Source organism: Oncorhynchus mykiss, chromosome 8 (assembly GCF_013265735.2).
Source record: "Oncorhynchus mykiss isolate Arlee chromosome 8, USDA_OmykA_1.1, whole genome shotgun sequence".
In the NCBI taxonomy this organism is placed as follows: Eukaryota; Metazoa; Chordata; class Actinopteri; order Salmoniformes; family Salmonidae; genus Oncorhynchus; species Oncorhynchus mykiss.
Window position 1 is genome coordinate 33,859,248 of NC_048572.1, and position 27,797 is coordinate 33,887,044.

At 44.2% G+C, this 27,797-nt stretch overlaps 1 protein-coding gene across 1 annotated transcript in view; it reads left to right on the forward strand.

Annotated features, from left to right (window-relative positions):
* Nucleotides 1–27,737, forward strand: part of LOC110529837 (kinesin-like protein KIF26B) — a 36,349-nt gene extending 8,612 nt beyond the window's left edge. Inside the window, exons 6-15 of the mRNA XM_021612426.2 lie at nucleotides 2,015–2,242; nucleotides 2,615–2,708; nucleotides 8,492–8,745; nucleotides 12,411–12,612; nucleotides 14,000–14,156; nucleotides 14,330–14,489; nucleotides 14,693–18,140; nucleotides 21,860–22,029; nucleotides 23,935–24,085; nucleotides 24,456–27,737. Of these exons, the coding sequence (XP_021468101.2) occupies nucleotides 2,015–2,242; nucleotides 2,615–2,708; nucleotides 8,492–8,745; nucleotides 12,411–12,612; nucleotides 14,000–14,156; nucleotides 14,330–14,489; nucleotides 14,693–18,140; nucleotides 21,860–22,029; nucleotides 23,935–24,085; nucleotides 24,456–24,655 (5,064 nt within the window). The 3' untranslated portion in view covers nucleotides 24,656–27,737. The remainder of the gene's footprint in view (nucleotides 1–2,014; nucleotides 2,243–2,614; nucleotides 2,709–8,491; nucleotides 8,746–12,410; nucleotides 12,613–13,999; nucleotides 14,157–14,329; nucleotides 14,490–14,692; nucleotides 18,141–21,859; nucleotides 22,030–23,934; nucleotides 24,086–24,455) is intronic.
* The last annotated feature ends 60 nt before the right edge of the window (nucleotides 27,738–27,797 follow it).

Consider the following 27,797-nt stretch of genomic DNA (forward strand, 5'->3'; position numbering starts at 1 on the left):
AGTTTATCAACAGTGCACAAGTTTAAGCAGTACGTTAGGCTTTTTGAATCAGCACAAATTAGATTGCGCAATAAAAGCCTTACTCGTGCCAAGGTTGGTTAGGTTACATTCTAAATGTAATCTGTTACAGTTACTAGTTACCTATCCAACACTGTAATCTGTAATGTAACTTTTGGATTACCCCAACTCAGTAATGTAGTCAGATTACTTTCTGTTACCTTTGGATTACTTTCCCCTTAAGAGGCAGTAGAAGAAAACATAAAGGATCTATCAAACACATGTGCGGTATGTCATCATAGTGAGGTTAGACTCGCTCAGATGGAACAAACTTCAGTTCAGTTGTGTTTATTAAGCATAAGTACATGGTTAATTGACTTCATCTTGGTGGTTCTGTGACGTTCTTACCCTTCAGATGTGCAGAGTCAGACCTCAGAGAACTAAGTTAAGTGGCTGTTGAGGTCTTAGCTAACTTAACATAAAACCTCTCAGAGCCTTTAAATCCACTGTATTTCTAGTAGAGCTAGGTTAATATCTGAACAGCAGAAATCTGTTCATGTGGCGTTCCTACTCGGGATATATAGGATGTAGCTACATGAATTAATAATAATTTATCATTGATTAGATTTATATAGTGCTTTTACAGACAATGTAACAGCATAAAATTACATAGACTCATTACACTGAATTATAGGATTTCAATGCTTTATAGTACAGGGTAAACTGTGTAGCCTATAATAACAGCTATAATAACAGCTACTACAGTTATATCCTCTCTCTAGCACTAGTCTGTGGGTGTTTAAGTCAGAGTGGCAGACAGTGTGCTTTGATCTGTACAAGTTTTCCTCTACATTCCTCTTCTCTTGTAACTAAGTTGGTGTAAAAGAGACACCATCTCACAGGGGTGAACAGCAGAATGCTGCCTTTCTCTCACTCTTTACCAGTGACGTTTGAAATCTCTCCTCAGTTGCCTAGCTGTGCGATATCCCTACTCCGTTTAGCTTAACGTCTTCTTACACCTATTCCAAAGAAAACTTATAAATAGCAGGGGATAGAAGCGAATAGAATCAGGAACGCTGGGAAACTCCTAGGGTTTAATGCGACTGCCGTGTCTGTCGTTTCCAACCTCCTTTAAAAGAACGAGAGCCTCCTGCCTGTGACCCATATTGACAGCTGCTTTGACTCTTCTACAATCACATCTGATGCATTTAGATCTTATTGTTTAGGATTTTGATTGTTTAATAATGCATGGATTTTCATACTTTCCTTCTTGCTTCTATCAGTTTTATTTTGTGTTTTTCCCCCATATGGAATATTTAAATACTCTTTTAGCTTCCACTAAACCTTTTAGTAAAATGCTCTTTTTATGGATTTCTATGTAGATCTTGTCTTCGACCTGGACCATTTATCGTAAAAATGAGACCAAACCTTTTTTTAAATAGAAGATTCAAGTCGGAGAATGAAGATTCAAGTTAGGACTTTACAATAACTTCAAGTGAAGACTGGGGGTCAGCCTGATGAACCGGAATATGCAGGGACCTCCTCCGTATAGCCTAACTCTCGCACACTTTCACATGCACACACTTTCACATGCACACACTTTCACATGCACACACACATTAAACATGAACTGATTGTGATTGCTGATCAGTTCATTTGTATATTTGTAATTAGTAGGATAATCTGTTTTCACAAACCTTTATTATATTTGTGCTTATGTATTGTATATTGTTTGTTTGTGGTGTGGTTTTCATATAAGCCCTTGGGTTTCCAACCACACCTGCACACTGTGAAAAATAAAAAGTGTTTTTTTTTATCTGTATTGTTGTTTATCACCTGTTTTCTTTGGCGCAAATAATAAAAAAAATAATATAAAAGACATTTGACATAACTTCAAGAATTACGGTATAATTTCCCTTCCCTACCTACTCAACACCTGTTCATCCCAGTTCCCAAGAGCCCCCCTGAAAAAAAACATGATCACATCTTCACCACCAGCTTTCTTCTCTCCACACAGGTCAAAGTGGTGCTGCGAGTCTGCCCCTCTCCCACCGTGCCCTCTTCCCAACCCCAGCCACCCATTCTTAGTGTGGACCCAGCCAAGAGAAGGGTCACCTTTATTGATCCTACCACCAACCACAATCAACAACCACACTCCAACTCCACGCCGACACACGCTGGGGAAGCCAAGGGCCACTCTAAGACATATGTCTTTGACGCAGCCTACCCCCTAGAGTCAACCCAGGTCAGTGGGTACAGTACAGTACGGTTGGTTTGTTATCTCTGTCTGATGACCTGAAAACTGATGGGACTTAAAATGCCGTTTCCAGACAGCCATCGCTATATCAAGCGCTGTTATCTTAGCCTCCCAGCCTCTTTCCTTTCCCAGCTGTGTGTGTTAGTGTTGTTTGATGGATCGGGCACACTCAGCCAATTCATTCATTCATGCCCCTCCGCTTAAGTGTTTTTTTTGCGTTTTAAACAGCTGGATGAATGCTAAGGTGGATGGATTCACCCTCTTTTTCTCCTTTTTTCACCCTCTTTTTCTCCTTTTTTCACCCTCTTTTTCTCCTTTTTTCACCCTATTTTTCGATCCCTCCTTTATCTTCTCTGCTAGGCGGAGGTGTGTGTAGGTATTCTGCCTGACGTCATCCGTTCTGTGGTCAACGGGGCAGACGGATGTATTCTGTGTTTTGGACATGGTGAAGCAGGTAAGTAATGAACAAAACTGCATAAACCAGCATAAATTTCAAACTGGTCCATGGTCTTTAAATGTATTTTTTTTAACCTATTTAACTAGGCAAGTCAGTTAAGAACAAATTCTTATTTACAATGACAGCCTAGGAACGGTGGGTTAACTGCCTGTTCAGGGGCAGAACGACAGATGTTTACCTTGTCAGCTTGGGGTTTCAATCTAGCAACCTTTCTAGCAACTCTGAACTCATCATGAAGGGCTGCAGTGGCTCCCAGGTGTGCGTACCTACACATGCAGTCAAAGCTGGCCCTAGCCTTTTGAGGGCCCTAAGTGAAATGTTGTTTTCTCTCCTCTTGACAGTGGAGAGAAACACGTCTTGCCATTAGGCAGAGAGAAGATTGAGGATTTTATTATAATTGCATGCAATTCTAATGATCTAGCCATGAAGTAGAGAGAAAAAAAATGTAATTTTACAACTAATTTCCTACAATTCTTAACATTTTGCTGAAGGGTGGAGATAAATGTTTGCAATATTTAATACTATATCTGAGTGAGAGTGACAAAAATGTATATGATTACTACAAGTTTAGATAGCTGGCTAGACTAATTTACCAATATTAAAAATGTTAGCTGACATTGCTAATTGAGTGACTGTCAGTGACTGACATAACACGATTTTGAAATTGCACCTTGTGTGTATTCTACTAGTCTAACTCTCAAAAATATATATCTGCAAGCCTGCAAAGGTTGCCTATCCCTGCTCTAGCTGGTCAAACTGGTCTTACCAAGCCCATCATTATCATATTTTGCAGTTGATTCTTAGAATTGTTTATTTCAATATCTGTTTTATTTGTTGTATTTTTGCATGTTCTTAATGAATCTTATGACACACAAAGATTTTTTTATTTTTTTAATCATTGTTCTAAACTAATCCAATCTGTTCGTTGTACTTATTGCACCTGTTACTGAAATGGTTGTTCCAGTTTAGATTGTTTAGTTAGTCTTATTTATTCATCTTTCTAACCCTGGCAGTCATTCTGAATCCAGATTGTGGGTGAATAAAAGTTCCAGTTGTTGGAGAGCCCCACTCTGGCTGAATTCTAATTGGAATTAAATATCACTTTCCAAGCCAGCATAGGCTGCTCAGCAGCAAAAACGTACCAAATGCTGGTCACCAGCAAAGACACAGCAAAGGCTGGGAACAACGAAAAACATAGCGAATGCACCGGCAGAAACACAGCGAAGGCACCGGCAGAAACACAGCGAAGGCACCGGCAGAAACACAGCGAAGACACCGGCAGAAACACAGCAAAGGCACCGGCAGAAACACAGCGAAGTCACCGGCAACAACACAGCGAAGGCACCGGCAGAAACACAAATCGAAGGCACCGGCAGAAACACAGCGAAGTCACCGGCAGAAACACAGCTAAGGCACCGGCAGAAACACAGCGAAGGCACCAGCAACAACACAGCGAAGGCACCGGCAGAAACACAGCGAAGGCACCGGCAGAAACACGGCGAAGGCACCGGCAGAAACACAGCGGAGGCACCGGCAGAAACACAGCGAAGGCACCGGCAGAAACACAGCGAAGGCACCAGCAGAAACACAGCGAAGGTACCAGCAGAAACACAGCGAAGGCACCAGCAGAAACACAGCGAAGGTACCAGCAGAAACACAGCGAAGGCACCAGCAGAAACACAGCGAAGGCACCCGCAGAAACACAGCGAAGGCACCAGCAGAAACACAGCGAAGGCACCAGCAGAAACACAGCGAAGGCACCCGCAGAAACACAGCGAAGGTACCAGCAGAAACACAGCGAAGGCACCAGCAGAAACACAGTGAAGGCACCAGCAGAAACACAGCGAAGGCTAGTCAGCAGCAAAACCAGCATTAGCCAAAAGCATACATGCATACTGTTGATCAGCATGACCAGCCTATGCTCGTCTATGATGTTATTTTCATCAGGAAAGTAGCATTGTTTTAAGTGGCCATGAAGACCAAATCTCATAAGGAGAGTGGCTATTATCTCTTTCGTCAATGTCTTTTATATATCTGTTGAATTCATCTTTTTCCTGTGTGCAGCAGTGGCATGGGAGTTGCATCCATCGCTTTCATCTCTCTTTTCCCTATGGGGGCTGTGGTGGCATGGAAGGTGTTCCATCTCTCTTTTCCCTATGGGGGCTGTGGTGGCATGGAAGGTGCATCCATCTCTCTTTTCCCTATGGGGGCTGTGGTGGCATGGAAGGTGTTCCATCTCTCTTTTCCCTATGGGGGCTGTGGTGGCATGGAAGGTGCATCCATCTCTCTTTTCCCTATGGGGGCTGTGGTGGCATGGAAGGTGTTCCATCTCTCTTTTCCCTATGGGGGCTGTGGTGGCATGGGAGGTGTTCCATCTCTCTTTTCCCCATGGGGCTGTGGTGGCATGGAAGGTGCATCCATCTCTCTTTTCCCTATGGGGGCTGTGGTGGCATGGGATGTGTTCCATCTCTCTTTTCCCTATGGGGGCTGTGGTGGCATGGGAGGTGCATCCATCTCTCTTTTCCCTATGGGGGCTGTGGTGGCATGGGAGGTGTTCCATCTCTCTTTTCCCTATGGGGGCTGTGGTGGCACGGGAGGTGTTCCATCCGTCCTCTCCTTTATTCATCCCATCTTCCATTCCATTCATTTTCCACCTCTTCGATAACTAAAAGCGGAAGATTCATCCATAATACATCCCAAGTGTTTTTAAGATTCTTCCGCTGTCGCTCTGCCTGCAAAACACGTCAACATGACGCAAATATTTTGTCAGTCAGGATGAGAAGGCCGAGGTGGACTAAAAAACGAAATGGACTGTAAGACGATCTCTGCTCTGCTATTAGGAAAATGGAATCCACTTAGCTTTACTAAAGGCTTTTAATAGACGACTGTCTGTGTGACACAAATACATAAAACCCCTTTCTCTCCTGTAAGGGCAGTGTCTCCTTGGAGCTATACCTTTCTACTACACATGACGCCACCGACCGTAAATCAGATTGAATTAGTCGGGCGGTGTAGACGGCGGCAGGTCGGCTGCCAGGGGATATCAATCTCTCTCCCTCCCTCCATAGAATGGCCCTCTGGAATGAATGATGGCAGGCTGGTTCGCCTTTAATTGGACAAAACCAATTCTCTTACCCTAATTCAATTAGCATTTGGATTAGAGTGAGTAAACCTAGGACACGGATCACTAGAGTTATGGTACTGTAATACGGGACAAAAGTCCCTCCCTCCCTCCTCTATACTGGATCACTTAGGTGGCTTCTACACATTGCTCTATAAAAAGCTCTATAAAAAAGGGTTCTGAAAGGGTTCCTTGTGGGGGTCAGGGAAGAACCCTTTTTGGTACTAAGTGGCATCTTTTTTTCAAAGTGCTTATTGGAGGAAGATAAAAGTGTCTGCTAGTAAGTGGCAGTGGCATACAATGTATAGTGCCGTATGTAAATCCAATCCGGTATTATCAATAAATTCATTATTAAATTGGAGGGAATATGTTCTGTATTATAAACTGGGAGGTTCAAGCCCTGAATGCTGATTGGCTAAAATCCCTGGTACATCAGACTGTATAGCACGGGTGTGACAATTACGTTGATAAACAGTTTATAATAGCAATAAGGCACCTAGGGGGATTGCGGTATATATGACCAATAGACCACGGCTAAGGGCTGTTCTTACGTACGACACAACGCGGAATGCCTGGATTACAGCCCTTAGCCGTGGTATATTGGCCATATAACACACCACCTTGAGCCTTATTGCTTAAATAACTCCCATTTCGGAAGATGGTATTTTGACAGTGTTTTGGGTGTGGACAATTAAAACTGTTTTGTTAGAACCTTAATTTGGGGGGGGAAATCTGCCCTTTCTATCCCCTCTGTCCTCCAAGTTAACCCTACAATGGGGACATGTACTGTAAATACAGTGCCTTGCGAAAGTATTCGGCCCCCTTGAACTTTGCAACCTTTTGCCACATTTCAGGCTTCAAACATAAAGATATAAAACTGTATTTTTTTGTGAAGAATCAACAACAAGTGGGACTAAATCATGAAGTGGAACGACATTTATTGGATATTTCAAACTTTTTTAACAAATCAAAAACTGAAAAATTGGGCGTGCAAAATTATTCAGCCCCTTTACTTTCAGTGCAGCAAACTCTCTCCAGAAGTTCAGTGAGGATCTCTGAATGATCCAATGTTGACCTAAATGACTAATGATGATAAATACAATCCACCTGTGTGTAATCAAGTCTCCGTATAAATGCACCTGCACTGTGATAGTCTCAGAGGTCCGTTAAAAGACCAGAGAGCATCATGAAGAACAAGGAACACACCAGGCAGGTCCGAGATACTGTTGTGAAGAAGTTTAAAGCCGGATTTGGATACAAAAAGATTTCCCAAGCTTTAAACATCCCAAGGAGCACTGTGCAAGCGATAATATTGAAATGGAAGGAGTATCAGACCACTGCAAATCTACCAAGACCTGGCCGTCCCTCTAAACTTTCAGCTCATACAAGGAGAAGACTGATCAGAGATGCAGCCAAGAGGCCCATGATCACTCTGGATGAACTGCAGAGATCTACAGCTGAGGTGGGAGACTCTGTCCATAGGACAACAATCAGTCGTATATTGCACAAATCTGGCCTTTATGGAAGAGTGGCAAGAAGAAAGCCATTTCTTAAAGATATCCATAAAAAGTGTCGTTTAAAGTTTGCCACAAGCCACCTGCGAGACACACCAAACATGTGGAAGAAGGTGCTCTGGTCAGATGAAACCAAAATTGAACTTTTTGGCAACAATGCAAAACGTTATGTTTGGCGTAAAAGCAACACAGCTCATCACCCTGAACACACCATACCCACTGTCAAACATGGTGGTGGCAGCATCATGGTTTGGGCCTGCTTTTCTTCAGCAGGGACAGGGAAGATGGTTAAAATTGATGGGAAGATGGATGGAGCCAAATACAGGACCATTCTGGAAGAAAACCTGATGGAGTCTGCAAAAGACCTGAGACTGGGACGGAGATTTGTCTTCCAACAAGACAATGATCCAAAACATAAAGCAAAATCTACAATGGAATGGTTCAAAAATAAACATATCCAGGTGTTAGAATGGCCAAGTCAAAGTCCAGACCTGAATCCAATCGAGAATCTGTGGAAAGAACTGAAAACTGCTGTTCACAAATGCTCTCCATCCAACCTCACTGAGCTCGAGCTGTTTTGCAAGGAGGAATGGGAAAAAAATTCAGTCTCTCGATGTGCAAAACTGATAGAGACATACCCCAAGCGACTTACAGCTGTAATCGCAGCAAAAGGTGGCGCTACAAAGTATTAACTTAAGGGGGCTGAATAATTTTGCATGCCCAATTTTTCAGTTTTTGATTTGTTAAAAAAGTTTGAAATATCCAATAAATGTCGTTCCACTTCATGATTGTGTCCCACTTGTTGTTGATTCTTCACAAAAAAATACAGTTTTATATCTTTATGTTTGAAGCCTGAAATGTGGCAAAAGGTCGCAAAGTTCAAGGGGGCCGAATACTTTCGCAAGGCACTGTACTGACAGTTTCAATAAACCAACTCTGAAGCCCCCCCCCCCCCCCCTACCCGCGAGCTGTTTACCAAGATGCTCTGTCTCTTTCTCTCTCTCCCTCTCACGCACGCACACACACAAACACACACACACACAGGTTGGCACGTACTTTCGCACACAGACACGCACACGCAGACACACACAAACAGAGCACCCAAACTGACTGTGTTGTGTGTGTCTTATTACTGTGGTTAACAGGGAAGTCGCACACCATGATGGGTAGTGATAGCAGCAGCCAGAGTTTAGGGGTCATCCCGTGTGCCATCTCCTGGTTCTACAGTCACACAGAGAGGAGGAGGAGGGAGAGGACTGGGGCCAGCCTGGCTGTGTCTGTGTCCGCTATGGAGGTCTGTGGGGAGGACGAGACCCTCAGGGACTTACTGTCAGGCAACCTCCAAGACAGCCCATCGGCAGACCTTTATCTCTTTGAGGACCCCATCTATGGAATACAGGTAAATGATGATACAGGGGCTTATTGTTGTGGACGGTTCAGATCACATAGAAATGTGTAACGTTTATAGAACTGACTTGATTCTTTGCTATGCAGAATATGGAAGAGTCAGCTCTCTATTCAATTTCTCTATGTGCAGCAATGGTGTGAAATCTCTGCGTAAGAACAGTTTCTTAATATTCTACATGCTACTGTAGTTACATTGTTACTACTACACATGTCACTAAGGTGTCATGTCACTCTAAGTGTATCTTACAGTGCCTTCAGAAAGTATTCATAACCCCTTGACTTATTCCACATTTTGTTGTGTTACAGCCTGAATTCAAAATTTATTAAACTGACCTTTTTCTCAGCCATCTACACACAGTACCCCATAATGACAAAGTGAAAACATGTTTTTAAAAATGTTAGAAATGTATTTAAAATGTATTTAAAATCATATACGGAAATATCTCATTTATATAAGTATTCACACACCTGTGTCAATACATGTCAGAATAACTTTTGGCAGCGATTACAGATGTGAGTCTTTCTGGGTAAGTCTTTAAGAGCTTTGTACATCTGGATTGTACAATATTTGCACATTGTTCTTTTAAAATTTCTCCAAGCTTTGACAAGTAAGTTGTTGATCATTTCTCAACAGCCATTTTCAAGTCTTGCCATAGATTTTCAAGCCAATTAAAGTCAAAACTATAACTAGGCCACTCATGAACATTCAATGTCGTCTTGGTAAGCAACTCCAATGTATATTTGGCCTTGTGTTTTAGGTTATTTTCCTGCAAAAAGGTGAATGTTTCCCAGTGTCTGTTGGAAAGTAGACTGAACCAGGTTTTTCTGTGCTTAGCTCTATTCCGTTTATATTTATCCCCCAAAATTCCCTAGTCCTTGCTGTTGACAAGCATACCCATAACATGATGCAGCCACCACCATGCTTGAAATTATGAAGAGTGTTGGATTTGCCCCAAATATAACGCTTTATATTCAGGAAATGAAGTTTAAAAAAAATATTTTTTGTTTGTTGCAGTTTTACTTTAGTGCTTTATTGCAAACAGGATGCATGTTTTGGAATAGTTTTATTCTGTACAGGCTTCCTTCTTTTCACACTGTCATTTAGGTTAGTATTGTGGAGTAACTACAATGTTGTTGAGCCATACTTAGTTTTCTCCTATCACAGCCATTAAACTCTGTAACTGTTTTAAAGTCACCATTCGCCTCATATGAATGGTGGCTATTTTAGCATGTAAATCTTGTGGGGCAAACTAATGTTTTGGGAATGTGTGCCAGCAAAGCCACAACACAACGCTAAACAATACTTTAATTGCACTAAAACAGTAACAAACAGTGCCCACAAACTGTTAGGAACTACATAAAGCTGTCCTAACCGCAGACTCCCAACAGCAGTCCCAAAACCTTACCACTACTATACCTGGTTATCAGCGGAGCCTTGTCTGGCAGCGAAGCAGCCCTTTAAAAATTCAGAGTTCAGAACATGGGCCGTTCTTACAGGGTTTTCCCTGTACACCAAGTCAGAACCATAGGATAAATGAAGGGGGCATATAAGCAGACAATGAAAGCTCTTACAATATTCATTGATTACATTTATCTAAAACAGGTTATAGGCTACATGTGCACCACCAAGTCAGAATAGCTGGCAAAATTAAGAGGGGAAAATAGACCAAATTATTAGGATGAGGCACATGGGCTACTAACAGTTTACTACACAACATACACTTAGCTAGAGTACACATATCTCTATGGCATATTACATAATTTATGCAGCAGCATACAATACATTTTTGGACACCTTGTTGTGCTGTGCTGACTTGAACAGGAAGGTGGCACAGTGGTCCTTCGTGATAAAACTTTGTCATCAAAGTCTGGTATTCTCTGGATTTATGGTGCTTTAAAGACAACTGGGAACTCTGGAACAAACAAGGTTGAAATATGATGACATCAGTGATCTTCAGGTCGGAGTTCTAGAAAGAGGCCAGAGTTCCTGATTTACAATTCTGAGTTGGATGACCGTTTAAAATGTATTTTCCCAGTCAGAGCTCATTTTTTCCCAAGTTCCCAGTTGTCTTGAACTCACTGAAGTCAGATTTCCCAGTTCTGAGTTAACAGTTGTTTTGAGCCGTGACAGAACACGAGCCAATGTATAAATTATTGATTTATTTATTTTAGCTAAAAATTGGGAGCTCTGCCCTGAATGACAGGTCACCACTGGCCTCATGGTGATATCCCTGAGCGGTATCCTTCCTCTCCAGCAACTTAGTTATGAAGGAAGCCTGTATCTTTGTAGTGACTGGGTGTGTTGATACACCATCCAAAGTATAATTAATAACGCCACCATGCTCAAGGGGATATTCAACATCTGCTTTTTAAACATTTACCCATCTACCAATAGGTGCCATTCTTTTTTTTTACCAGGTTGACTGAAAACTCATTCACAGCCTGGGGAGTAGTTACAGGGGAGAGGAATGCGCCAATCGTAAGCTAGGGATGATTAGGTGACAGTATGAGGGCCAGATTAGGAATTTAGGTATGACATCAGGGTTAACACCCCTACTCTTACGATAAGTCTCGTGGGATTCTTAGTGACCACAGAGAGTCAGGACACCTATTTAACATCCCATCCAAAAGATGTAATCCTACACAAGGTAACATCCCCAATCACTGCCCTGGGATATTTATTCATTAGAGCAGAGGAAAGAGTGGCTCCTACTTGCCCTCCAACACCACTTCCAGCAGAATCTGGTCTCCCATCCAGGGACTGACCAGGACCAACCCTGCTTAGCTTCAGAAGTAAGCCAGCAGTGGGAAGGAGGGTGGTGTGCTGCTGGCTCTTCCTGAGGCATTGGAAAACCTCCCTGGTCTTTGTGGTTGAATCTGTGTTTGAAATTCCCTGCTCAACTGAGGGGCCTTACAGATAATTGTATTTGATGGGTACAGAGATGAGGTACTCATTCAAAAACCTTGTGAAACACTGTGATTGCACACAGAGTGAGTCCATGCAACTTATTATGTGACTTGTTAAGCAAATGTATACTCCGGAACTTATTTAGGCTTGCCATAACAAAGGGGTTGAATACTTATTGACTCAAGCCATTATAGCCTTTAATTTTTAATACATTTGTAAAAATGTCAAAAAACAATTATTCTTTTTTTTCAATTCCACTTTGACATTAAGGGGGTATTGTGTGTAGGCAGTGACACAAAATAGCAATTTAATCCATTTTAAATTCAGACTGTAACACAACAAAATGTGGCAAAAGTCAGGGGGTGTTAATACTTTCTGAAGGTACTGTATATAACTACTTATGTATAATTACTGTTTTGTTTGGTACTAACACAGTCAGGAATTTGACAACACTAATTAATTCCTTATTCAGATGCATTATCAGAAGAGCCAGGGAGTGGGATTTAACTTAATTACAGTACATAATCCCAGTTACAAAATGACATTGGCATTGTCACATTGAACAACATGTCATATTATATTCATGCCTTGCTGTGCCGGTGTCTGTCCCGGAGTCCCCCTTTCCCCCTCTGTGCCATTGTACCTCTATCCGACCTTTCTCCCTCTCTACATACAATATCTATGTTCTGTCGTGAAAATAAAATACAAATCTAAAATAAAGTTAAACATGCGGTCTTCCTCTAATGCAGCTTCGGCACCACAGTGTGGTATCTGCCCCCAACGCCGAGAGAGCTGCCTTCCTGCTGGATGCAGCCATCGCATCACGCCACCGTGCCGGCGGCCCGGCGAGTGGAGCTCGCAGTGACATCACCACACCATCGTCCTCCTCCAGCTCCCATATGTTTTTTACTCTGCACGTCCAACAGCAGCTCGCAGAGGGCAGCGGCAAAGGTGGCTATTTCTGTACATTGTAGAAAAGATAACTCTGGCATGCTATTCCGTATATAGATCAGATAGAGATATCTATGGGCCCTATATCTACGGTGTGTAGGAAATAAGGTTATTACCTATGCACATTGCTTACTGTGTCCACGTTTCAGTCAGAGTACTTTGTCAAGACACTGACAGTAAAAATGTCTGTACGCTCTTTATTTTTGTTCATATTTTTTCCTTCTTCTTATTGGTCAGTGACCTGTACGTAGCTTGCACTGTATGTGTCACCGTACGGACTCGTGAGTAAGCTATCAAGCTAATATCTGGAGACTTCATTTGCAGACGGCTGACTGAATAAACTGTACCTCATTTGTCTAAAGTAAGACTTCAGATGACATTGAAGGACTCCAAAGACCAGACCATTAGCAAGGCTGCACCTCCCCTACAAACTGGACGGAAATGGACATCATCCAAGGCTGTGCAGCAAGCAACATCAGCCCTGAGACACCAAGACATTGTGGGGAATATCCAGCATGGAAGAGGAGGCTTTGGCCTGACAGCAAGCAAACCAACGTTCCATAAGGCAACAACATCTGAACGCAGGAAGCTGGTGGTCGAGGAGGTGCGCAGACAGGAGGAGACTGCAAGAAGTGCAAAGGCTGTCTCTCTTGCTAAACAAGGGCAATGGACGCGGTGGGAAGGCCTGGAGAGGAGAAAGATCAACTGGAGTGAGCTTTGGCAAATGGAGGCAAGCAACATCAGCTTCATCATAAGAGCTGTTTATGATGTGCTTCCATCACCAAAAAATCTACATCAATGGTATGGCGAGGACTCGACCTGCCCCCTCTGCCCAGCTCCAGCGACTCTCAGGCATATAATGACAGGTTGCAAGACCAGCCTCTCACAAGGCCGCTACACCTGGAGGCACAATCAGGTCCTCAAGAGCCTGGCTGCAGCACTTGAGACCAAGAGGAGTGCAACCAATTCATTACCTCCAAAAACAAGCAATCCCGTCAAAACAACAACATTCATCCGGGAGGGACAGAAAAGGCCCAAGTATCCTCCTACAAAGCCAGAAACTGGACACCTAGCCATGGCCCGGGACTGGAAGATGCTTGTCGATATTGGCCAGCAACTCATTTTTCCAATTGTTTTATGATTCTAAGAATACTTGGAATACCTTGGATTTATTTTTTATTATTTTCTTTGCTCTATTCTCAACTATTCTCTCTGGTGATCTCAGTTTTTCCGCCCTTCATTTCCTCTAGTGAATTCTCTCCTCTCCTCTCCTCTCCTCTCCTCTCCTCTCCTCTCCTCTCCTCTCCTCGCCTCTCCTCTCCTCTCCTCTCCTCTCCTCTCCTCTCCTCTCCTCTCCTCTCCTCTCCTCTCCCTCTCCCTCTATCAGTACCAGGGGGTCATAGCAGGTTGATCATGATAGACCTGGCTAACAGTATAAAGGGGACCAGTAGAACCAGTGACAGCAGAACAGGACGTCCTGAGTCTGAACTGGGCAGTGTTATACTGGCCCTACTCAACAATGGAAACAAAAACATCCCCTACAGGTTAGATACTGAAGACTTTCAATTTAAAACAATTGATTCAAGCAGTAGATCATGAAATTGAGTCTTTAATACTGGTACGTCATATAATTGTACTTGTAATTGTGTTATGTATAATGCATGACGGTGATGATGATGATGATGATGAGGATGGTTGTATTTTGTGCTCACCACAGAGATAGTAAAGTGACCATGCTGCTACAGGAGTCTCTGGGTAATATTAACTGCCATACGACCGTGCTGGCCCATGTGACTGACTCACTAGAACACTTCCCAGAGACGTTCTCCACTGTCCAAATTGCCTCGCGCATTCGCAGGACACAGAAGAAGGCAAACGTATGTCTACTGAATTATAGATTACTTACCATTACATTCTTGGTGCCAAGAATGTTGTTAAAAGTGTTATTCAATGAACCTTGGGTGGCCTAACAGTAAACAATTGAAGCAGTTTAGTAGCATTTTTTGTTGTTGTGGCGAGGCAAAAAAATTATCACTAACTTTGACCTCTCTCTCTGTCTCTCGCTCTCTCTCTGTCTCAGCATTCAACATCCTGCTCTCCCAGTGGTAGAAGTCTGACTAGAGAGAGGAGTGGAGGGAGTAGTCCCTTCTCTCTCAGAGCGTTTCACTCTACCAATGCTGTGGACTCTGACCTCAGTGACCTGCCCCAGCTCAGGCTCGGTGGCGACCTGCTGGATGACCACTCCAGCAGCAACCAGTGCTGTGACACGGTCATCCACGTCAACCCCGATGGCTCGGTCCAGCAGCCCAGTGCGGAGCTGACCCAGAAGGGCCAGGGCCAGCCGGAGTTTACCCCCATTATCCACTCTCTACACCAGAATAAGGCTGAAGCGGAATCGGAGGATGCTGAACTTTCTGCTCTAAAGAAAGAGCTATTGCAGCACCTTCTAAACATCATGCCCAGACTGCAGGGAGAGAAGAAGAAGAATGAGAGCATCATCCAAGAACAACTTCCTCAGAATACAGCAGAAGTGGGCCAATGTGAGAGGAACTTAAGTCTTAAGTGTGACACTTTCGCAGAGCTGCAGGAGCGACTCGGGTGCATCGACGGCAGCGAAACAGTTACCAAGTCATCGTTAAAAGAACCTTCTGCCATGACCGAGTCCCCTCCAGTCCCCCAAGATGGCTCAGGCAGAACTGAGACTGTGGAGAATACCTCCTTCTTGAAACTACTGAATATGAAGGTGAAGTGGTGTGAGCTTTCCATTGTGGGCGAGAAAGAGAGCCTGGTGACAGATGGCAGTCTTCCGGTCGACAGTTTTCAGAGAGAGGACTCTGGTCTGTATGACTGTGAGGAGGGAAGTGCAGCCAGCTCCAAAGAGGACCAACCAAACCCCTGTGGCTCTATCAGTATACATCCAGCCTGCCAGAACCAAGGCAACCCCCCTGAGTACAGCTTTCTTCCGCAGCACAGTGACATCTACACTCAGATCAGCCCGGTGCCAAGCTCTCATCCTCCTCTGTCTCTTTTTCCCCTGCCTCTGGAGCCAGCTGGATACCCAGGGAGGTCTGGCTTGCTGCAACACCAGACCAGGACCTCTCCGGCGGGCAAGAGCACTCCGATATCCCCCTCTGTCTCTCCATCCCTCCTCTCCCCCTCGTCCTCCACCACCTCCTCCTTGGCTACCAGTGTTCCCCTAGGAGAGATTATCCTTCCCCAGCTTTCCAAGCTGCCTACTACAGAGTCGGACCTGAAGGAGATGAAGGCCACCATCACGGTCATGGTCCAGCAGCCGTTGGACCAGATGGGTCAGGATGAGCTGGTGTTCACCATGGTGGAGGAGGTTACCATCAGCGGGGCGCTGGAGAGAGGAGGCCGGGCAGGGAACATCATCAGGATCAGGGATGCCCACTCCTCCTCTGGCCAAGCTTCTTCAGGGTCAGTACTGGGTTCCCTTCCCATCAGGATTATCAGTAACATTAGTGAAGATTCTACAGGTTCCACTATCAAGGCCATGGACCCTGCTACTACCACTAAGATCATGGCTGTGGAAGTCAACACCAAACCCAAAGCCATGTCTTCTCTCTCCAGGGTGGAGAACCAGGTCTTGCCCTCCTTTATAAACCCCTCGCTCGCTGACCTCAGTAGGAGTAGTGATGCGGAGGGGTCTCGTCATCGCCGAGGGGTTTCTAACACCCGTTTCACGCGAGCGGATGCTTATGCTGAACACGAGAAGAAAGATCATCTAAAAGGTTCAGGAAGTAAAACGGAGATGGAGACAGAAGGTGCGTTCTATATTACTGAGAGGAATCACGAGAAGAATACCAACGAGAGCGTTTTGATGCCTTTCCCAGGTGAAACTAATAGTGTTGCATCATGTGACACACATGCCTGGGAAGAGACCGGTTGCTATGAGATGATGTCATTAGAGAATAGGGCCAGAGGGAGGAGTGGTAACCAAGCAGAAAGGAGCTATCCCAGGGGAGGGGAGTTCACCACCTGTTCCCTAACCTGTTATGACCGGGTCTTACCTGTTCCATCTTCCCTAATTACTCCAAAGACACCAGGGGACAGTGGTGAAAGGAGCAGGAATACACCAGAGAACTGTATCCCTGGTTACCTTGCAGCTACCCACCACAAAACAGCCAGTCTACCAAGAGGCTGGCATAATATCAACAAGCAGGAGAGCTATGTAATGAGCGAGGAGTATAAAGATAAAGCCCCAGACGTTACATCATCCACCCCTGGTAGTCCCTGGGTGACCCTGGAGAGGAGGCCATCCTCAGCCAGGCAGGGGATCTTCTCCTGTGCCAGGGAGAGCCTCCCTCTCCCCTTCTCACCAGCTCAGAAGTACAGCCTGGAGCAGCAGCAGAGACAGAGAACTAGTAACAGTCCTCTCAGCACAGCCAGTAGTTCACCGTTGGAGCCCAAGCCATCCACTCGGAGTGTTAGACATGATAGCGGCAAGCTGGAATCTCCCATAGAGGAAAGCAGTAGACTGTTCAGTGCTAAACTAGAGCAGTTGGCAAGCAGGACCAACTCTTTAGGTAGAATACCACTGGAGTTCCACACTCTGGACCGAGGCAGTAGCCTATCCTCTGTGAGCTCCATGGGGAGCTCCAAGGGCTCCAAAGGGAGTTGGGAAGGGGAGTCCAGCCAATCCACCCTACCCCGGGCCAGCAGGAGCCCCAGGAGGGCCCCTAGGTCCATTCCCTTGACTGACAAAAACACCTCCTACACAGCCCATTCACCCAAAACCAACAGGTCAACCTTTATAACTGAGCCCAACACCACCACCTCCACAGCCCTCCAGTCTCCTAGAACCAGCCGATCTAAGCTCTCCGCGGTGGGGAAACTGATGATGACCAGCCCTAAGGTCCGCCGGATATCCATCCCCATCCCCAGTACCAAGAACCTCAGCTTCTCTCCCAAGGCGTTCCGTCAGTCCATCAACAGGAGCACCAGTCTGTCCCCTGATGGGAAGAAACCTGAGCATGGTCCACCCTGGTCCACCCAGTCTCTAAGCCGAAACCAGACCCCCTCGCCCCAGACCCTACCACCACGCCTCATAGCAAAGTCCCCCGTCCGGGTAATCAACGGGCGCATCTCAGAGCTCCTCCAGATCGGCAGAGAGCCCTACCCCTCTGGTGGGGCCTCCGGAGGACTAGTTCTAGACAAGATGGCAGCAGCGGCTGGAGCTGCCTGTAGATCCATGGGAGAGGTTAATCCTGTTCACCCTGTACCCTCACCCTATGCCAGGGTAACAGCGCCTCGCAGGCCCAACCACCTCAGCGGGCACGCCAGTGATGTCACTAGTGTGTTGAGCGGGGAGCTGCCCCCGGCCATGGGTAAGACAGCGTTATTGACCAATAGGAACAGCGTGGTGAGCAGTGGCTATGAGAGCATGGTTAGGGACAGCGAAGCCACAGGGAGCATTACCTCCAACAGAGACTCTATCAGCAATAAGAGCTGTTCTATGATCAGTGTGGCCCGAAGTGAGAGGAACCCCAAAAGGAGGAGCAGCAACGGTAAGATCTGATCTGGGTAATTCCTTAATTGAATGCACAGCCAGCGAGCAAAACTGGACAAAACTGGTTGAAATGACCTGGTAATGACTGCATTTGAACCAGTTTTACCCACTGGTCATATTGTAAGTCACTGTAGTTACAAGTGTGTGATTCATGTTTCCTGCTTTGCATTTTGTGTTGTGTTAAAATAGCAGGAATGTGCTCTGTGGATTTGGTGAACAAAGTCTTCTCTGTTAACAACAAAAAAAACACAGATGTGCAATGAAGTGAGGAACAGCTATGTGTGCGACGTGCATTTTCACAAATTGTAATGCATTGTACAGTAATATTGGCTTTTTATGTAATTCATTGGTATTGCACAGATTCATTGCATTTCCTGTCCTCTTATTTGCCTCCAAAGACTTTATCTAGGTCACATCATTAATAAATGAGCCCAAGGAGAAAAGTGCTTGAATTGTCAAGTAAAAATAGTCTTGATATTAGTGGGGCTTGTATTTGTCTGGAAATTCTACACAGGGACACTCAAAGTCAATCTTAAATTAATAATTGTTTATTAACAGGGAGGTCTGGAGAAGAGTTAACTGGAGAAGTTCCAACAAACTTGATGCACCATAGTTAACTTCTGTCAGGAGCTCTGCCAGGGCAGTCCCGTTAGATCTCTTATGTACTGGTTACAGACAAGTTACATAGTTATAGTTCATAGGGTTGGTTCTGGCATGTTTCTGGCACCATCTCCTATCTTAACTTATAGAACATAGTCTTGGTGTTCTGCCAGATGGTCCTAAGGAGGGGATCATGTCGCCCACCCTTCATATCTTTACCAAGCACAGGCAGGAACCGAGGATTATTTATGACACTAAAACAAGATTAACATTTTCAAGGCTGTCTCTTCACAAGATAAAATGTTCCATCCTCTTAATAATCATTACATTTTAAGGTAAGCATTAGATTTAAGCTTCTATATCAAAATGCATAATTGTAACAAAATCAAAATAAAGGATATACTTAAATTAACGGGAGTGAATCTAATTTCTTTCATAATCATCATACTAAAGCTAAAATCTGCAATCAAAGTAGTAAGTAAACAAAATCAACGCATAAAACCACGGACACTTTCAAACCCTCCATTCTGGGTTGTACAATCCAACTTGCAAAACCATGGCTTAAGACCTTCGCTTCATACAGTTCCACATGCTTCATTACACACTTTCATTTATGGATTCTGGAAATAACATTTCAGCTGGAGCTTTTGTGGCGAGTGGCATGTTAATGACATATCAGTATCTCAATGCATTTCTAGTCTAAAGTACTCTAAATTCCGCAGTATGCAGACCTCCACAATCATCCTGATACCCCAAATAAACCATTTTGGGTAAGCCTAAATCAATTACTGGCATGGTTGACCACCCCCCTCCCCCCCCGGCACTCTCGGTCTAGCATTTGGCTGGCCCCTTGATAATGTCCCGATTTCTCTCACCTGAAGCCGCCCTTGATAATGTCCCGATTTCTCTCACCTGAATCCGCCCTTGATAATGTCCCGATTTCTCTCACCTGAGCCGCCACTGTCCTTTATAATAGCACGTGTGTAACAATAGTCTACGTGGTCTGAGAACCACTGATAATAGCACAAGGTGTTATTTAGAGTCGTTGAACATGCACATGAGTGGTGTGGATGTCTGTAGGCATTTATGATGATCTGTATTGAATAGGGAATTTGTGCATGTGAGAGATATGAAAGGAGATAGTACTATTCCCGAATGTGCTGTTAAATAGAACATCTGGTGTAAATATCTAAACATCTGTATGATTAGAAGACTAGTCTAAAGGAGGAATTGGTGAAGAAAAGTATAATGGATTACTAGAGATAAAGTAACATATGAAGAGTTTAATGGGTTACTGTAATGCCCGGGGTGTAGTGGAGGAAGGAGTCAGACGCAAGAGACAGAGAGTTCAGAGTAGGCTACTTCTTTATACACCGACCAGGTGAAAACAGACGCCACTCAAAACAAATGCCCCAAAACACACGGGAACTAAACAGTCCCAAAAAACAGCTCACGTACACGGACAACCGTGACATACATGTGTGTACAAAGAGTACACATAAAACAATCCCGCACACACAGCAGGCGGGCCGGCTGGATAATAAAGCCCAACTAATAAACCTTATTAACAACAGGTGTAACTAATAAAAAGACAAGGAGGGGGAGGAAAAGATCAGGGGCAGCTAGTAGGCCGGTGACGACGACCGCCGAGCGCCACCCGAACGGGAAGGGGAGCCACCTTCGGTAGGAGTCGTGACAGTTACTAGATATTTGATAAAGTAACAATGGAGAAAAATAATTAAAATATACGACTTGCACACCCACACGTAAGTAAATGTTGTAAAAACTATTCTGAGAAATATTCAGAGTGGTCCCTTTATGGATCATTTGACTAAGATAAGGTTAAAGCATTGTATGACTGTCTAAAGGGTCTGAGAAATAAAGTCTCAGACTTTTGGTAAAGGTACGAGACTTGACTTATCCCTAACCAATAAAACTATAAATAGTACCAATGAATGTTGAACGTGATTTTCTGTTAACTAAACTTAAGGCTACAAATCCAATAATATTTCTTAATATCCAAATTTCAATCTGGTTATTATCCCAGTTTCAATCAGCTTAATACTTTCCACACTCATAAAACTTTCACATCCGCATTCACTACACTCACACAACTCACATCCGCATTCACTACAGTCACACAACTCACATCCACATTCACTACACTCACACAACTCACATCCACATTCACTACACTCACACAACTCACATCCGCATTCACTACACTCACACAACTCACATCCGCATTCACTACACTCACACAACTCACATCCACATTCACTTTGTGCTATTACTTGACTTAGGACTGGGGGTACCTTCCTCCATTTTTATGTTTAGTTTAATTGGTTTTATTATAATTCTTTCCTATTTTTATACAAATTCATTTAAATTGACTTCAGTTGCTGAGTCCCTCAATTGTTTGCAGGTGATGTGTCTCCTCCTGGGCAGCTCACTGTAAGGGTCTGGGCGGGTCTCATCCTCTTTTGGTCAGGAGAGAATTTCCCTCGCACTTCATAAAATTTGCCAGCGGTTTTCCTAGCAGACCCCCACAGGAAAGCAACGCAGGCAGAATCAATCAGCCTGTTCGTTGACGCCAAATTGTCAAGGAAATTCTACACAGGGACACTCAAAGTCAATTTTAAACGAATCATTGTTTATTAACAGTTAACTGGAGAGGTTCCAACAAACTTGATGCACCATATTGGTCTATCGGGAGCTCTGCCGGGGCAGTCCTGTTAGACACGTTACATAGACATAGTTCATAGGGTTGGTGCCGGCATGTGTCTGGCACCGTCTCTTATCTTAACTTATAGAACATATTCTCGGCATTCTGCCAGATGATCCGAAAGGAGGGGGTCATGTTGCCCCCCCATCATATCTTTACCAAGCACAGGCAGGAACCAAGGATAATTTATGACTGAAACAAGATTTACATTTTTTAAGGCTGTCTCTTCACAAGATAAAATGTTTCATTACAGTCTCATGCCTTCCCTGGCTCTGAATTACTCCACTCTACTCTACTCTACACTACACTACACTACTCTACACTAATCTACTCTACACTACACTGCTCTGCACCACTCTACACTATCTTATTCCATTTCATCTGACCTGTAGGTTCACACCCGCGGCATCTGTCCAATGACATGTCCCAATCTCTGAGGAGGTCTGCCAGTGGGCCCAGGTCTCGCTGGGTGGACAGGGGCATCTCAGAGGCCTACGAGATCAAGGTCTATGAGATAGATGACGTGGATAGGCTGCAGAGGAGAGGAGGAGCAGGCAAACAGGTGAGGGGACAAGATGTCAGTGGGTGTTTGAGGATAGGCTTGGATACATGTTTAGTTTAGTTCATCAGGAGAAATCAGAGCTATTCTTGAGTTTGTGTACAAACACATAAATAGCCAAACACAACTCAAGAACAATGGCAAACTTACAATGCAAGCATACAATGCATTGCATGTATAAAGTCCATGTGCAGTACATACATACATACACTACAGTACCAAAAGTATGTGGACAACTGCTCGTCGAACATCTCATTCCAAAATCATGGGCATTAATATGGAGTTGGTCCCCCCATTGCTGCTATAACAGCCTCTACATTTCTGGGAAGGCTTTCCACTAGATGCTGGAACAATGCTGTTGGGACTTGCTTCCATTCAACCACAGAGCATTAGTGAGGTCGGGCACAGTCTGTGTTCCAATTCATCCCAAAGGTGTTCGATGGAGTTGAGCTCTGTGTAATGCAGTCAAGTTATTCCACAGTGATATTGACAAACCATTTCTGTATGGATCTTGCTTTGTGCACAGGGGCATTGTCATGCTGAAACAGGAAAGGGCCTTTCCCAATCAGTTGCCACAAAGTTGGAAGCACAGTATCATCTAGAATGTCATTGTAAGCGTTAAGATTTCCCTTCACTGGGCCTCCCGGGTGGCGCAGTGGTTAAGAGAGCTGTACTGCAGCGCCAGCTGTGCCATCAGAGTCCCTGGGTTCGCGCCCAGGCTCTGTCGTAACCGGCCGCGACCGGGGTCCTTGGGGCGATGCACAATTGGCCTAGCGTCGTCCGGGTTAGGGAGGGCTTGGTCGGTAGGGATGTCCTTGTCTCATCGCGCACCAGCGACTCCTGTGGCGAGCCGGGCGCAGTGCGCGCTAACCAAGGTTGCACGGTGTAGCCTCCGACACATTGGTGCGCTGTGTTAAGAAGCAGTGCGGCTGGTTGGGTTGTGTATCGGAGGACGCATGACTTTCAACATTCGTCTCTCCCGAGCCCGTACGGGAGTTGTAGCGATGAGACAAGATACTACAAGCTACTACAAGCTACTACAACAATTGGATACCACGAAATTAGGGAGAAAAAGGGGTAAAAATTCAAAAGAAAAAAAACAAAAAAAAAGATTTCCCTTCACTAGAACTAAGGGGCCTAGTCCTGAAAAACAGCCCCAGACCATTATTCTTCCTACACCAAACATTGGCACTATGCATTCGGGCAGGTAGCGTTCTCCTGGCATCCACCAAACCCAGATTGGCAGATGATGAAGCGTGATTCGTCACTCCAGAGAACTCGTTTCCACTGCTCCAGAGTCATATGGCGGTGAGCTTTACACCACTCCAGCTGAAGCTTGGTGTTGTGCATTGGGATCTTAGTGTGCGGCTGCTTGGCCATGGAAACCCATTTAATGAAGCTTCCAACGAACAGTTATTGTTATGACGTTGCTTCCAGAGGTAGTTTGGAACTCGGTAGTAAGTGTTGCAACCAAGGACAGATGATTTTTACATGCTATACAGTTCAGCACTCGGCTCTCCCGTTTTGTGAGCTTGTGTGGCCTACCACTTTACGGCTGAGCCGTTATTGCTCCTAGACGTTTCCACTTCACAATAACAGGGCAGAAATGGACTTGTTGGAAAGGTGGCATCCTATGATGGTGCCACGTCGAAAGTCACTGAGCTCTACAGTACGAGCCATTCTACTGCCAATGTTTGTCTATGAAGATTGCATGGCTGTGTGCTCGATTAAATTTTTTTTTTTGTATATACGTTTGTATTTAAATACAATACATATACACTATGAACTAACCTAAGAAAATGGCTTGCATCCATAATATGAGGCTTGTTGTTCTGAAGAGGCTCTTCTCTGTGTAAATGGATGTGTAGCTGAAGCTCTCATTGTCCTTGGCTGTGTTGTTGTTAACAGGGAATAGCCTGCTTCAGTGCCAAACTCAAGTTCCTGGAGCACCGTCAGCAGAGGATCGAAGAGGTGAGAGCCAAGTACAACAGCCTGAAGAGAGAGCTGGTGCTGGCCAAACAGAATCTCATGCTGGAGCCAGGGAAATGGAACCAAGAGTGTAAGTGTTTACTATAGAGTAATCAGCAATTCATTAACTAGTCAGTTTATTTCTCTAAGCAACTGGACTTACACTACAAGGTGTGAACAATCATCTTTTCATTATTGACCAATGCAATAGCAGCCATTGCATGAAGTCTTCGTATTGCCATAGAACCGGTATAATAAGATATTCCCTTCCCTGATTGCCTCTCCTCTTATCTCATGTCCTTGTCTGGTGTATTTGTAAGGGTGTTGTGTGGCTAATGTTGATCCTGAGAGGCCTCTGTAGTTCATGTTATATTAAGATGATGGCTAGCTGAAATAGGCCGTTTTTGATCATGCTAATTTGGTGGCCAGTCATCACTGATCACTGTGTTGTGTTTGTGTAGTTGACCTGTGGCAGACGTTTGAGGTTGACTCCCTGGAACACCTGGAAGCGTTAGAGGTGGTCACGGCGAGGCTGGAGAGCAAGGTCAACCTCTGCAAGGCCAACGTCATGATGGTCACGTGCTTCGACGTCGCCACCAAGCGGCGGCAAGCGCGGAGACGCCGTCGGACGGAACAGCAGCAAGGATTCATGGGAATTTAGTGTCATTTTGTTCCCATTGTTGTTAATAGATGTACAAAGAGAGAGATTTACAAAGAAAGAGAAAAATAGATGTACAGAGAGAGAGAGAGAGAGAGAAGGCCAATAATGGAATACCACCATCTTTTTATGCTTATCTGAATTCCACTTGAAAACATACACAGGTATTTGTATTTCAACTCCCTAACAGTAGTGAGAAGTATCACTCAGTGTTGACTTCTCCTGAATAAGAGGGAGTGGAATCAGCATCTCTGAATACCACAGAGCACTCTCACTCCGAATGGTGCATGTTCTTCTGACACACGATACAGGTCAATATTCACCGTTACAGTGGGTATCAGAAGTATTCGCCCCCTTGAATTTTATTCCACCTTTTGTTACATTACAAAGTGGGATTGAAATGGAATTAACTGATTTACACAAAATAATCCATAATGTCAAAGTGAAAAGAAAAAAGTGCAAATGTTTACAAATGAATACAAATTAAATTAAATTAAATATAGTTGCATAAGTATTCCCCCCCTTTGTTTAGGTAAGCCTAAATGAGTTCAGTAGTCAAATTTGGCACAACAAATCACATAAAATACATGGACACACTATGTGCGAAAGAGGAATTGACATGATTTTTTAATGACTACCCCTTCCTGTGTACCAACTCAGTGGCCTCACGCTATAGAAACAGAAGATAGGGTCCTGCCCTATGAGCTGTTTCGTCTCGCACAAGGTAAGGATACTTACTACCCCTTCCTCTGTCCCCCATACATACAACATCTGTAAGGTCACTCAGTCAAGTATTCATTTCAAGCACAGATTCAACTACAAATTCCAGCAAGCTTTTCAAAAGCCTCGTAAAGAAGGGTAGTGATTGGTAGATGGGTAACAATAACAAATCAGACATTGAGTATCTCTTTAAGCATGGTCAAGTTAATAATTATGCTGTGGATTATATATTAAACCACTCAGACCCATCAAAGATACAGTCGTCCTTCTGAACTGAGCTGCAGGACAGGAATGAACCTGCTCAGGGATGTCACCATAAGGACATTGGTGATTGTAAAGGAATACCCTTTTTTGGCTTAAATGCAAAGCCTTATGTTTGGGGCAAATTCAACACAACACATCACTAAGTAACTGCCTCCTTATATTCAAGCACAGCGTTGGCTGCATCATGGTATCACCCGGGGATACTTGACATTGGCAAAGACTAGGGAGTTTTTCAGGATACAACTTTTGCTGTGTAGCCAACACCTTGACAGAGCTTGAATAATTTTGAAAATAATAATGGGGAAATATTGCACAATTCAGGTGTGCAAAGCTCTTAGAGACTAAGCCAAGCTGACTCACCTTTGTAATCACTGCCAAAGTTGTTTCTAACATGTATTTAGTCAGGGGGTGAATACTTATCTAACGTATATGAGTGTTACATTTTTAACATACACTCACACACACACACACGCACGCACGCACACACACACACGCACACACGCACACGCACACGCACACGCACACACACACACACACACACACACACACACACACACACACACACACACACACTCCATGATGTCCGTTTTATGAATCCTATTTACAGTATCAGCATGTCGTATGTCAAGTCTTTATAACCTGCGTCTTCATATTTCTCTGTATTTATTATGGTATTGCTGTGTAGCCCCCTACTGTATCCTTTAACTTCAATGACAAAGGATAAACTGTCCTAAAGTGGTTGTGTACCCCTTGTGTTTTGTTCGTTCACCCGAGTCTAATGACTTCGTGTGAGAGCTGGAGGCTTGGCTTGTGTTGTTATTAATGCCAACACAGAGTACACTGTTTTAAACAGTCGTTTGAGAAGGGTGACAAAACACTATCACAGAGAACGACAGTAACACTGAATCCCAAACGGAGCTCTAGCTCCTACCCCCCTAGACTAGCTTGGTCCAACATCGGTTTAATCCCTAACAGTGGAGGCTGCTGAGGAGAGAACGTCTCATAATAATGGCCGGAACGGAGCAAATGGAATGGCATCAAACACCTGGAAACAATGTGTTTTCTGTATTTGATACCATTCCACTAATTCCGCTCCAGTCATTACCACGAGCCTGTTCTCCCTAATGAAGGTGCCTCCAACCTCCTGTGATCTGGAAGGAGTTGGCAAGACCACACAAACAGATCTGGGACCAGGCTCCCCCATGCACTCCGTCTGTCCCGTGGATCTGAAAAGCCTGAATAGGTCCAAGCAGTATGGCAAAGAATTCCACCTAGCCTATCAGAAGACGATGCAATTACTACATTGGTTAAACTGAGTGTATATGTTCCTTTCATATCTACAGGGTTTAACAGTCTATTTGAGTCAATTGCACGATGTTAAGTTTAAGCCACATTATTGTTATATGTTGCAAGCAGCTTAGCCATTAGTGGATGTCGCTACAAATGTTTTCTAGTGGGAAGTTAATGAGGATGCGCAGTCAGCTGGAGTTCACTTCGAAAAGTCAGACTCATTACACACACACACTCCCTGGATCGCTCCCCATCCCAGCATTTCCCTCTTTCTGCTCTACTTCACAGCCATTTAGGACTCATTACAAATCATCCCAAAGATAACAATGCAGATGTGAGCAGGACAAATGTTTTTTCATATTTAGAAAGGGCAGAAGGGAAGAGGGAATTCAAAGGGTAAATACTACTCAGCTCTGGGTCTGCCCGTGTTTGACGTGTCACCACTTGGTCACAATAAAAATTTCTCAACGTATCTTTCTATGAACCCACTGTGTCTGTTGGATTTCAGACTTTGAATGTCCAGTTCTAGAAATATTGTCTACATATGCACAAAGGCTATACTGTACATATTTTGAAATAATCAATTGTACATGGGACAGAGGGCCCTAAGGACTACCAGATGTATCAAGCATATGGGAGTAGGCTAGAAGAACCAGTGGTGGCCCGTCATTCAGGGCAGGTGGGGCCAACTGTTCTGAGCCTCACTTGTTTATCTAAATACATATTATTTTGTTGTTGCCTGTTTTGCATGATATTTTGGCATTAATATGTGTCACAAATCAGTTTGCAAATTATGTAAAAAAATAATAATACAAACATGGTCTCTTTTTTGTTTTCTTGAGTAAGGCAGCTCCAAAATGCAGATGTTTCA